This window comes from Dryobates pubescens, chromosome 9 (genome assembly GCF_014839835.1).
Source record: "Dryobates pubescens isolate bDryPub1 chromosome 9, bDryPub1.pri, whole genome shotgun sequence".
Classification (NCBI taxonomy): domain Eukaryota; kingdom Metazoa; phylum Chordata; class Aves; order Piciformes; family Picidae; genus Dryobates; species Dryobates pubescens.
In genome coordinates, this window is record NC_071620.1 from 23,977,408 (window position 1) to 23,991,290 (window position 13,883).

General features: G+C 40.3%; 1 protein-coding gene across 7 annotated transcripts in view; it reads right to left on the bottom strand.

Annotated features, from left to right (window-relative positions):
• Positions 1-13,883, bottom strand: part of CTNND2 (catenin delta 2) — a 576,017-nt gene that overhangs the window by 122,103 nt on the left and 440,031 nt on the right. For all 7 annotated transcript variants that reach the window (XM_054164400.1, XM_054164398.1, XM_054164401.1 and 4 more), the window contains one exon: positions 9,373-9,586. In XM_054164400.1, the coding sequence (XP_054020375.1) occupies positions 9,373-9,586 (214 nt within the window). The remainder of the gene's footprint in view (positions 1-9,372; positions 9,587-13,883) is intronic.

The window sequence follows — 13,883 nt, forward strand, 5'->3', positions numbered from 1 at the left end:
TTTCAGACAAGGGAGTGATCCCAGAGACAGACAGAAAACAAAAGCAAGAAAGAACCACTGTGGGTTTTGTGCTGGGTCTGAGTGCGGTAATGGTGCTCAGCCCCTGCAGGCGGGAGGCGGCGAGTGGCAGGGAGCGGGCCCAGCGGTGGGGCAGGCAGGAGGACAAGCTGGCGGAGCTACCACTGCACTCGCCATGGATCTTCTGGCTGGACAAGTCACTTTCTGGTACAACAGCAGCTGAATGTGCCTCAAAACTGAAGAAAATTTATACAGTCCAAACAGTGCAGGATTTCTGGAGTGTCTACAACAACATTCCTCTGGTGACAAACTTGCCCATTTAATGTGGGGAGAAAGATGGCCACTTTGGGAAGAGGAAAGCAATGCCAAAGGAGGTTGTTGTAAAGTATGTTGGTGTTCCACTTACAAGGCCATGCCTTGTACCTCTATTCTATTCTATGTGAAATGTCAGCCTATTAGTCTGGAGAAATACAGATAGATATTTAAAGTGTTTTCTAAAAATTATGATGATGCAATAGTGATTTCTGAAGACTCTATGTAAAACCTTAAAGTAACTGATTATTGGGGTGGAAAAGCAGAGTAGCTCTCTAGCACAAAACCTACACCGTTGCCATTGCTAGGAACCGGCCAAAGGGTTTATACCACCTTGGTGAAACCTCTACAGCTGAGTTGCTTAAAGTTTTGCTGGGGCACTTGGGCCTTTAGCTTGATTAACTCTAGCAACTGCTTCCAAAGAGCACGTAAGTTGTTTTGCTTTTGCTTAGTTTTGCATAATGGTGTGGCATAAGCTTAATTTTATCAAGTTAGCAGTAATATGCACATTTCCCGTGTTCAACAAACTGTTGGTTTCCTTTTTTCCCATAACAAGATCTTACATGCAATGGCAAGAAACCATAAGCTATTCTCTACAAAATTTGAGTCAGGAGATGAGATGCATATTTTTACTGCAATCTGAGATGAGCAGGAGATTTGAGAGTTTGGCATTTCAGATGAAATTCTTGCTGGCTCACGAAGTTGAGGGCAGAAGCTGAAGAATACTTTGATTAAAGGTATTTCAAGCAATGAGAGTGAGTCAAATTATTATGTAACCTTTGAGAACTGAAAATGCTTTTTTTACTTTAAGAAGGAAATACTGAATAAATTATAATATGCAATTCCTCATTCAGCTACTGGCTTCATTCCAGAGTAAACAGATACACATTTTCAATGCACAAATAGTTTTGCTACTGTTGAAAATAACTGTTATTAATAATGCCTAACTAGAAGTAAATTAGTGCAAAATTTAATCAACTTTTTAAATTGACTGTGTTAGGATATTATGTTTACAATTATATTAATTCAAAGAAAGACTAATAAACATTTACTAGAACTTCAAATCATCCTTTTGATTGAGAAGCATTCAAAACATAAGAGCAAATTTTAGTGTCCAAGCAAGCAGATTTGAAAATCATGACTCTTACTATAAATCCAGTACTTAAAAAATAATTAAGCTTAATATCTGTCTGCCTTACTTGCCTCTGTGCTTGAGTGTTCAAAGAAGAGGAGAATGTAAGCAAGGTACGGATATATTTTCTTGCCAAAATCAAAATAAGACTTTTGAAAGCTGTGTTTTGTGCTAGCAGTTATCTATCTCCACAGTAGATCCCTATTTCCTTGACCTGACAGAATATAGTGATGAGATGTTCAGAGGTGGAGAAGATAATTCAAAGATCTTCACCTTAAGAGGCATTTGTATACTTTCTGCATTTATGTCATGTCTCCATTTTCTTTAACTACAAAGAGTTATGACAGTCAAATGATATTCTTTCAGTTAAGCATAACATTGAATCAAATTTATATCAATCTTGAGCAGCAGTATTACCATGGTTATGCCGCCACAGAAGTTTAAAGTACATAGATGGCTTTTCATTTGTCAGTTTGAAAAGTTTGTGATATCCAAGATACATATCTGAACCTAAAACATATTGTATCTTTATACTCTAATTTTCAGATAATGTAATGCCAAAATCCTCTCTTTCATTCCAAAAGCAACCCACTTCACGCATTTATCTTCCTACCTATCTTTTCATACTAAGTATGGAAAGCTGCTGAAATTAAGTAGGCCTCTCACTGGCCAGGCTTCCTTATACCTGTATTGCTTCATTATGAAAATTTGATATAATTTGAGAAATTGATTATTTAATAAAATTATCATTGAAATGACACCTAATACAAACCCGCCAGTAAAAAAAAAAGGATATAATAGAGATTTTAAGAGTTACATCAAGGTAAAATAATAAAAGAATGCAGCACACAGAAGACATTTACTCTTCTACACTTAAGTCTGTGGGAAAGTCACCTGACAGTGGGATAAAATAGCCTTCACACATTTTCAAATGAAATTTCCAAAAAGCAATAGGGCTACAAATAGTTGTACCTCTACATGAATGTTTATATCACAATAAAATTTCACATCTGTGTTTATATACTCCAGTAACTAAGCTAATGTCAAGGGCACTTTTACAGAAAATTATTAAATTGATAAACTGCTTCAAGATTCTAAGTACTAAATAGTCAGCCCTTTGCCATAACATTGTTAAACATGATTCACTATACAAAAAACCCATGAGTCCAATACCTTACACAGTCCAATTAGAAAATAACATCATAAATAGGAAACAACTGCAGGCATGTGATTATGACTTTGGGAAGCCCCATCAAAAGAATTGCTATTGTGCTAGGAAGTTACAAATCCTAAACAACTGGACAGAATTACCTAAAAACAAAACTAAAGAAAAAAAAAACAACAAACCACAAAATTAACAAAAAACTCATGATAAACCTTTCACTGACATAAGCCAAAAAGGTCCATTTCAATAGAATACTCCCTTAAACCTGCAGGCCCACTAACTTGCAAATGCACTGATTATCAAAGACACATACAAGGCTTAAAGGGACCTTCTGGAGTGTCTTGACTGGTGTGTGTTATGCACACGCTAATAAGCAGTCAGGGAATCAAAAGGTGGTTAAACTGCAAGAGTTACGTCAAACCTGACAGATACAAGGAGGACAAGCAATTGTGTTCAGTAACACTGATAGGCTATTAACAAGGCTACACATACCTCATTATAAAGTATGGCATCTACTAAAAATGGAACAGAAATGTGAAACAGCTACATTATAATGCTGCATAACATGGGGTGACAACAGAGGACCAACCAAGCCAAAACACCAACTGGCCACAGCTGAAGTGAAAGACAACACTAATGAATACTGGAATAAAAATTTTGGGAAGTAAATGAAATTTTTTTTCTGTCCAACCTATCTGCATATAATATATATGTAGAATTACATAGGGTTTTTTTTTAGGGGGGTGGTGTTGGTGGGTTTTTTTTGTGTGTATGTGCGTTAAATGTGATTGCTTTCATAATTTATGCATTGACCACAGAATCCTAGCAGCTAAGCTGAGGAAGTGTGGTCTGGATGATCAGGTAGTGAGATAGATTTAGAACTGGTTGAAGGAAAGAAGTCAGAGAGTTGTGGTCAATGGGATGGAGTCTAGTTGGAGGCCTGTATCTAGTGGAGTCCCTTAGGGGTCAGTACTGGGATCAGTGCTGTTCAATATATTTATCAACGACTTGGATGAGGGCACAGAGAGCACTGTCAGCAAGTTTGCTGATGACACCAAACTGCGTGGAGTGGCTGATGCAGCGGAGGGCTGTGCTGCCATTCAGTGAGTCTTAAGACAGGCTGGAGAGCTGGGTAGGGAGAAATTTAATGAAATTCAACAAGGTCAAGTGTAAAGTCTTGCATCTGGGAAAGAACAACCCCATGTATCAGTATAGATTGGGGACTGACCTGTTGGAGAGCAGGGAAGGGGAAAAGGACCTGGGGGTCCTAGTGGATGGAAGGATGACCATGAGCCAGTAACATGTCCTTGTGGTCAAGAAGGCCAATGCCATCCTGGGGTGTATTAGAAAGGGTGTGGTTAGTAGGTTGAGAGAGGTTCTTCTCCCCCTCTATTCTGCCGCGATGAGGCCACATCTCGAATACTGTATCCAGTTTTGGGCCCCTCAGTTCAAGAAGGACCTCAGGGAACTGCTTGAAAGAGTCCAGCGCAGAACCACAAAAATGAGGGAGTGGAACATCCTTCTTACAAAGAGAGACTGAGGGAGCTGGGGCTCTTAGCCCCAGCTTAGCTTGTAGAGGAGGAGACTGAGGGGTGACCTCATTTATGTTTATTAATGAGTGCCAAGAGGATGGAGTCAAGCTCTTCTCAATGATGCTCGATCACAGGACAAGGAGCAATGGGTGGAAGTTGAGGCATAGGAAGTTCCATGAAAACATAAGTAAAAAGTTTTGCACCATGAAGGTGATGGAACACTGGAACAGGCTGCCCAGAGGGGGTTGTGGAGTCTCCATTTCTGGAGATATTCAAAACCTGCCTGGATGCGTTCCTGTGTGATCTGCTCTAGCTCTGGCAGGGGGGTTAGACTAGATGATCTTTTGAGGCCCTTTCCAGCCCCTAACATTCTGTGATTCTGAGTCTGTGATTTTCAGGAGCCAATAGTTAAATTTTTAACACCTTCATGTCACCTAAAGTAAGCAGCAGGCTGGCTGCCAGCACAGGAAAAACCAATTTTCCCTGTCAGTACTTATAGCTGTATTTCTTTGTCATCATGTGTGTTCTAGAAATGGATCATCCACTATCACCTTCCAATCAAATAGGTTATATACAGTTTGAAAATGGGTGATACAGTCATATAAGGGAACTCTTCAAACATAATTGTTTCTAACTTATTGTTCATAGGCAGAAATAATAACTCTAGTTGTGATGGTGTTTGTTTATCAAAATGAGAATAGCAGTTTCAATAATTTTGGCTGAGACAGGTACCCAGCTAACAGTGGAGCTGATGGAACAAGTAGCAAGTGCAGGCTGAATCTGCCAACAACTCCTTGACCCCACCTTCTCCACAAGACATCAACGGGATTCTTGAGTTATCCTTACTAACACCTCACATTTTTTAGTGTATTTTTTCCCTGTTAGTAAAACAAACAGAAAGAATGCTAAAATAGAATTTTGTGAAAGGGTTCATAATTAACTTGGGCAAGGCAAGAGAATCAGAAATCAGCTACTCATTGTCATTATTAATGAGTGGAAACATTCTTTTCTACCATCTGCAAAATCTGTGCTAATTTTGTACTGAGTTCTCATCTATTTATATTTATTAGGGAAGTGTTAACATTTAATTATTTTAGAATAGCAGGTTTTTATTCTTTCACACTGCATTAGGGTGGAAAGATGGCTAAATTAAGTACAGTGCATCTAGCTTATACTGACTTAATTTACAGACCAACATGAAACAAGATAATTGTTTTCCTTGAGTCTCTGGAAACTACCAGAGGCTGTAGGCCATGCTGAAATATCTTTTTCTTTTGAAGTATTTAACTTCTGCATAAATATATATATTAATCAGTATACATCAGTTTATCCAGGTTCTTCCAGTAAAAATCTGACTATGAAAGTGTTTCTGGAAGAGTAAGCCTTCAATTTATTGGGAAGTCTTTTCTGGGCATTGACACTATTTAATTTCAGAACAGCTATACAGTACACGTCACTCACAGCTTCTACATGGGAGCCTGCACCAAAACCATTTTCTCCACTCGAGAAAGCTTTGAACTGCTATAATTTGAAATAAGGTTCCATTTGCACAATCCAAAAATTTGAGAATGGTAAGGTTTTCCAGTATTAGTCTGAGACCTCTGCTACTGAGAAGGAGAAAGACAAGATAAAGGAGAAGGGAAATACTCTCTTTTGGAGAGATTACGGCAGAAAGAAATCTCTGGAAAAGAGGAAATGCTGAAGGCACCAAAGGCAATCCTGACAAGCAAGGGGCTACTGGGAGAAAAAGCTGCTCTGCAGGTTTAAACACCCTTCCAAAAACAGCCTTGAGAAATCTATAAATTGAAATTATAATCCTCTTCAAGAGAGGTCACAAGAAGGAAGAAAATGTGCATGTTTGAGGAAGGAACTAACAGAACTTTTACTCTGGCAGGCATGTGCTTCAGGTTACTTGTGGCAGATGACAAATGCTTCACTACTATTCAGACAAATGGAGCTGCTAAAAACCTCTCCTGCCGGCTGCCACTTAGCAGCTAAGTGCCTACTCAGACTGATTCACACCTTCATCTTTCCAGATTTCTGGACAGGTCATTTAGACCTGATAGGCTCAGTTCCTGAGATAATCACACTTCCCCACCTAAGAGAATCACACTAAGGACAAATACTCAAGGGGTATTTAGGAATGGTGATGATGACAGAGCCTATTTGAATTCCTAAGGTAGGAACTTTGTGCACTCTCTAAAACTTACAAACAAGAATTGCTCTTATGTAGACAGGATGCACAGTGAAGATGAGATGGAAAGGCTAGAGGTATTATACTTACTCCTAAAACCCACATGTGCCATTATTTTCTCTGTACTTCCTCCAGGTTATGGTGGCACTACTGAAATAATTATCTACCTGCCACCTCAACTCTGGAAGGCTGATGGGAAGCAGGAGGAACTTCTTTGATTTTCCCTTGTGCCCACCACTAAGCCAATTTTTTTCGTTACTAGTGCAGCTGCTGCAGGAGCTATCTTTCGTTCCCCAGAAAGAACAGAATGAAGGAATTTAACTAGGGTAGCTGCCACTTCTACAACACCTCATCAAAAAAAAACCCCACAAACAAATGAAAACTGTTTCACATGCCCAATTCCAGCCTGTTTCCAAAGAGATGAAAGGTGCAGCTGTGAGCCTTGTTTTGGAAAGGAGCTTTGTTGCACAATACCACAAATTTTGCCTTTTCAAAGCAAGGGCCAGTGATTTGCATTCTGAAAGGCACAAAGCCCAGCAAGGGCAAGCAGTGGATGCACTGGCGACTACAGCAATACAAACCAAAACAATTACAAAAATAGGCCCAGGAAAACAATTCTGCAATACCACTAACTGGTTCTGTTTCTCAGGATTACCATCTTGCTCTGCTCTGCCATCACAGATGTCCAGCACTTCTGATACTCACTGTCCCTGGGAGCTGCATCTACCAATACAAAGGCTGGTTACTACCTATTACTAATGGTCAGCAGCTACTCTTCTCGGTAGCTAACAGTTTGAGGACGTCCTAGCACCCATACTTTCCGTGGAAACTGAGGAAAATTTAACAACATACTGTTCAATGGAAGGAATGTAAACTAGCCTTTCCTTTAAACGATCTACTGACATTACGCATTCCATCTGTAGACAGCATGGGAAGTCCCAATGCGACTGCTGAGGTGTACTGCTGATGTTCATTAGCAGTTTGCCACTTACTATTCAGAATAAATAGGCAGAATGTTCCCTGGAGCCAGGACACAGACAACATAACCAAGATTCAAACAAGTATGTTGAATCCAAAGCAGTGGTTACACTTTATTAGATCTGTCAGTAATCCTGTCACTCTGCAGGAGGCACCATCCCAGCTTGTGTAAACCAGTATCCCTGCCCCATTAACCCTGCCTAACAAGTATGAGATGATAGGTGATTTCACCAAGCAACTAAATCAAATACAAAAAGTGCATTTAATAAACACATACAGTTTATTCAGATACCCTCAAGGAAGGAACCTGGAGTCAACCAGATGAAAATACTCATCCATTATATCCTAAATGAGGCCTGACCCACAAGTAAGTAATTTCTGTAGAATCATAGCTCATAATGTGCATTTCGGTGCTTCTGTCACAGAAATGACAACTTTTCTTATATATTTTAATAGGAAAATAATAATGGAAATTATGAATTTTTTAAAATGGCATTGTTTAAAAAGATAAGGAAAAGCTCTTCAGACGTTTTATTTGTGTCATTAAATCAATAACCACATTGACATTAGCAATCAAACAGAACTAAATCAAAATGTGACAAAAAAATCTAGCTTCTCTTTTGTATTTTAAACAGGCTAGCTTAGGAGCAAGGGGAACAAAAATCTCCAAACATTTCAGATGGGTGCTGTTTGACAGCAATTCTGTATTTCTGAAAAAAACCCACCCCAGCTTGAATTTCATAATGGAAAACATCCTAAGAGTCTTAAAATGATCAGCCTTTACTTTGCAGTGTGCCCAGGCAGCCAGGAGGGCCAATGGCATCCTGGCCTGCATCAGGAACAGTGTGGCCAGCAGGAGCAGGGAGGTCATTCTGCCCCTGTACACTGCACTGGTTAGGCCGCACCTCGAGTACTGTGTCCAGTTCTGGGCCCCTCAGTTTAGGAAGGATGTTGATTTGCTGGAGCGTGTCCAGAAAAGGGCAACAAGGTTGGTGAGGGGCTTGGAGCACAAGCCCTATGAGGAGAGATTGAGGGAGCTGGGGTTGCTTAGTCTGGAGAGGAGGAGACTCAGGGGTGACCTTATTGCTCTCTACAACTACCTGAAGGGGGGTTGTAGTGAGGCGGAGGTTGGTCTCTTCTCCCAGGCAACCAGTACCAGAACAAGAGGACACAGTCTCAGGCTGCGTCAGGGGAGGTTTAGGCTGGAGGTTAGGAGGAAGTTTTACACAGAGAGAGTGATTGCCCACTGGAATGGGCTGCCTGAGGAGGTGGTGGGGTCGCTGTCGCTGGGGGTGTTCAGGGCGAGGCTTGACAGGATGCTTGGTTGTATGGTTTAGTTGATTGGGTAGTGTTGGATGATAGGTTGGACACGATGATCTCGAAGGTCTCTTCCAACCTGGTTAATTCTATTCTATTCTATTCTATATCAAGAAAAGAAATAGACTCTACCATTACCTGCATTCCCTGTGTCTAACACAGATCGCATAGCATGATATCAAATTTCAGAATAAAGGCCTCAGAAGATGATGTCCACCTCTCCAACATGCTTTTCCATTTCCCTACCAAAACCACAGGAAAGGTAAAAAAAAAAAAAAAAACAAAACACCAAAACCAAATAAATTTTCCTCCTAACTCTATAGGATATAAAAGACATGAATAACAGCTTCTAAAAGAATTCAGTAAAATCCAACTTCTGCATGTGCAACCCTACGCCAGACAGGAGGAAGAGCAGAGGGAGGGCACAGGATTCCCACAACGTATCTGTGTGTGGAGCACATCTCATGCAAGAGCATTCATCGCTAACCAAGAGCAAACTGACCAGCAACCATAAATGTAAACCATGCCTACATCTGTAAACTATCTGCATGATATCATATAAAGCTATTCATACATCACATATACCCCAAGGTCTTAAAAACAATTTTTATGGTAAAGAATACGGTAATAAAATAGTCACTGATGGAGCAAATGGCACGTAGCACAGGACTGTGCTCACAGGGCCTATATAGAATTTTAACAAAAAATACTGAAAGATTCAAACCTGTGACCAATTCTCTGATTTCCAAATCTGTAGTCTTGCGGAGTAGCCGTACTAATGCTGGGATACCACCACAGTTTTTCAGAGCGATTTTGTTGTCATCATTTGCCTTCCCATATACCAAGTTTCGCAAAGCTCCACAGGCACTACGGTGGACTTCTGTCATCCGATGGTCCAATAGGTCCACAAGTAATTGTATTCCGCCTTGTCTTCTTATCTGAAACGGTCCAAAGTGATAATCATAATATTAGGGAATGAACTCTGCTATCAGCCATGCTACCTGATGTAATTAAGCTGTGACTTATGCAGGCTGTGCACGAGCACAAATCTGCTATGTTGCACTGCCTTGATTCATCATATTATTTTGTCAGTGGTAACATAACTGTACAATGACACACCTGAACCTTTGTAAAAGCAGCCAAAACTTAGTTAAGATTTCTCATCAAGGTTCAGCAAAGTTTGCCTTGGCAACGGTTTCTCCTGCTCTGGAAAAACATCATCTTCTTTGGAGTGTAGCACATCACAGGGTAGAGGGAAAACCACAAAACTACAGCATACAAAAAAAAGCACTTAAAGCAATAAAATTTTTAGGAGTTCCTCCTCTTACATTTAATTACTGGGAATGTCAGCAGCTGCTGCAGACTCTGTAAGGATGCTGTATCAACAGAACAGAAACGTAAGGACAAAAGGAAAAGGAGGATGAATGAACAAACCTAAAGACAAGGATGACAGATAAATCATGGAAAGCTTGTTTTATTATGATTGAGGATGACAACTGATGCAGAAACAGAAGTCTTACTCATTCCTAATGTGGTCTTCAAAATAACTTTCTAATGCAATATCTTATATAAAGTATCATTCTAGAGAAAGCACAAAGATGTTTGACACAAATGATTAAGAAGGTCAATAATACCAAGAACAAAAATCCATCTTCGCTGCTCTCTGACACTATTTTCTCTTCAAACAACAACCAGCCTTGGATCTAACTTCAAAAAATGTCAACTGATTCATAACTAACATCCAAAGAGTACAATGCTGTAGCCTTAGCTATAGGGATATCTCTGTCAAAGTATTTCTCAGTATGGGCACAGAGCAAGCCAGGCACTCCAGCTGACAGTTTTACTACCTCCAGTAATATCTTGCCTAAGACAAATTAGTGCTTCCAAAACCACAAAGGTGAAACATTAATTTTAGAATCAAAGTTTGTTATTAAAAACGTCATGAGGTTGTTCATGTACAGGCTTGTGCTCTTGGGGCTCTTTACAGTGGAGAGGCTGGGAATTGGAAATGGTTGAATTAAGCAGACTAAAATGTGTAAGACACAAATGCTCTACATACTGACTTTAAAATTTAAGTACAGCCAATGTATGGCATTTCATTAATCTAACACAAGATACAGCATGTGTTGAAGCCAAATCCCAACTTCCAGGACATGCACTTGGGATGCAACAACCCCATGCAATGTCCAGGCCTGGGGAAGGGTAGTTGGAATGCTGTCCAGTGGAAAAGAACCTAAAGGTCTTGGTCGATAGACAGCTGAATATGTGTCAGCAGTGTGCCCAGGTGGTCAAGAAGGCCAACAACATCCTAGCTTGTATCAGGAATACTGTGGACAGCATAACTAGGACAGCAATAATCTTTCTGGACTCAACACTGCTGAGGCCATACATCAAATACTGCATTGGGGTTTGGGCCTCCACTGCAAGAAAAGCATTGAGGAGCTGAAGTGTGTCCAAAGAAAGGCAAAAAAGCTGCTGAAGTGTCTGGAGCACAAACCTTAAGCGGAGCAGCTGAGGGAACTGCGGCTGTTGAGCCTGGAGAAAAGGAGGCTCACGGGAGACCGTATCGCTCTACAACTACCTGAAAGGAGGTTGTAGCAAGGTTGGGTTGGTGTCTTCTCCCATGTAACAAGCAATAGGACAAGAGAAAATGGCCTCAAGTTGCTCAAGGGAATATTTAGTTTCACTGTTAGGAAAAAATTCTTCATTGAAATAATTGTCAAACATATGAAAAGGCTGCCCAAGGAAGTGGTTGAGTAACCATCCCTGGAGGTATTTAAAAGATGAGTTGATCTGGCACCTGGGGACATGGTCTAGCAGTGAACCTGGCAGTGTTACATTAACAGTTGGACTTGAGGAACTTAAAGGCTTTTTCAGCCTAAATGATTCTATGATTCATTGCAAAAAAAGAGACTGAAAAAATGATTCAACCTGTGAGTTATACGAAATTGCTCACTGATAAACCAGAAGTTCTCTCTTTTCTTCTACTGGCCTTTCTGGCATGTTCCTGTTCTTGTAACAACAGCAAGACACTGTAATAGCGCAGTTTTATAGTTAAAAAGGAGATGTTATAGTATTAAATTAAAATGTTTAAATGTTTATACAGTTACAAAACAGCTTTGGATAAATGCTGAAGTGATAATGTTTAAATATACATAAGTAGGTGTTTTATCAGTGTGTCATTTCCAGCTTTCTAAAGAACATGCAGGTCACTTGGAATGCTACACAGCATTTCATGAAGTGCAGAGATGTGAATAGATATTGGCAACATGTATCAACTTCAGAAACAGAAGTTCATTAATCTTCTGGGAGTCCATGCTGTTACTCTTCAGGGCACCTGTGACAGCTTTCCATTTAGAAACCATAAAAACAGATCAAAGAGAAAAGGTATTGTAATACATCTCACTGGTCAAAACTTTGCCCATGTGAACAAGGTAACTTGCTATGAAATAATTTGCTCCATTCCAAGTCAGGAAAAAAAATTCTCAAGTTTATCTGGGAGGGGTTGGAAGTGTGGCTCATTTGTTTGCTTGTTTTTATGATCTATCATCATTTAATCTTCAGATTAAAATGTTCGCTTCCCCTACTAACCACATTTTCAAACCCAAGCATGCTATGTGAAAAGCCACCTACATGACATTTACTGAAACAGACTATGAACAAAAAATTATCCATCAGTTCTACATAAGGTGAATCAACCAGTGAGCTTCACACTTCAACCTCTGAAGAGAAACAAGATATGAAAGAAGAAAGAACATGGTTAAAAAATACATGAGATGTTCTGGCACAGTGACTAATACCAGGAATGACAGAACAAAAACATGCCTGATGATGAGTATTTTTAAAGCACAACATGCTGAATGAAGATTTTAATTGCTTCAGTGATTGAAAAAAAAAAAAAAGATATTAAGAATGAGAAAAAGTATTAACTTTGTAGCAAAAATAATTCTCTGTATTAAATTAATCTCAAGATGCAAAGGGCTCTACCTCTCTTCAGAGCCAAACTGTGTCTGTACTATTGTCTGCATGCTCAGTATTAGATGCTTTCCTCTCCTCATTTCTGAGGGAAAATGTGTGTTTTTACCATTTTCAGACATTATTCCTAAGATGCACCTTCCCTTTTCAGTCATGCTATCTGACAGCACACTAGTATTTGGCTCATGCTCTCCCATGAACCTGAATTCAGTAGCACACTGAACTCATCCAAAGACACTTTCTTAAAAGCAAGAGCATTAAATATTCATTTAAAATGCATATGTGTCAGAAAAAAATATGGGCAATAGAACAGAAATTAAACAGGTGTTACATAACACTTCATCTAACTTGACAAAACTTTCTTAAATTCTGCTGAAGAAAGAGCCTATTCTTACTTGTGAAAGACTTATTTTGCAAGCTATTTGGATCTACACCATGCAGATAAAAAGTGAACTGGGACTTGAGAAGGAGGTTCACATCAGTGCTGGAGGCAGTGAAGAACTAAATTATGTTCCTAATAAGGAGAGTCTGGATGTCTCATGCCAAGATTCTGTGAAGGACAACAAAAAATCCTTCTACAAATATACTAATAGCAAGAGAAGGGGCAAGGACAACCTCCACTCCTTGGTGGACACAGAGGGGAACATAGTAAAAAAAGATGAGGAAAAGGCAGAGGTACTTAACACCTTCTTTGCCTCAAATTTTAATAGCAGGATAGGTTGTCTTCCTGACAGCTGGCCTCCTGAGGTGGCAGTTGGAGTCAGGGAGCAGTATAGTTCCCCTGTAATCCAGGAGGAAGCAGTTAGAGACCTCCTGAACCGCTTGGATCCCCAGAAGCCCATGGGACTGGATGGGATCCGTCCTAGGATGCTGAGAGAGCTGGCAGATGAGCTGGCCAAGCTGCTCTCCATCATTTTTCAGCAGTCCTGGCTCACTGGAGAGGACCCAGAAGATTGGAAGCTGGCCAACGTGATGCCCATCCACAAGAAGGGCCGGTTGGATGAACCAGGGAATTACAGATCCATCAGCCTGACCTCAGTGCCAGGCAAGATGATGGAACAGGTCATCCTGAGTGCAATCACACAGCACTTACAGGATGGCCAAGGGATTGGGCCCAGCCAGCATGGATTTAGGAAGGGCAGGTCCTGCCTCACCAACCTGATCTCCTTCTATGGTCAGGTGACTGCCTGGTGGATGTGGGGCAGGCTGTGGATGTAGTCTACCTGGACCTCAGCAAGGCCTTTGACAACGTACCCCGTA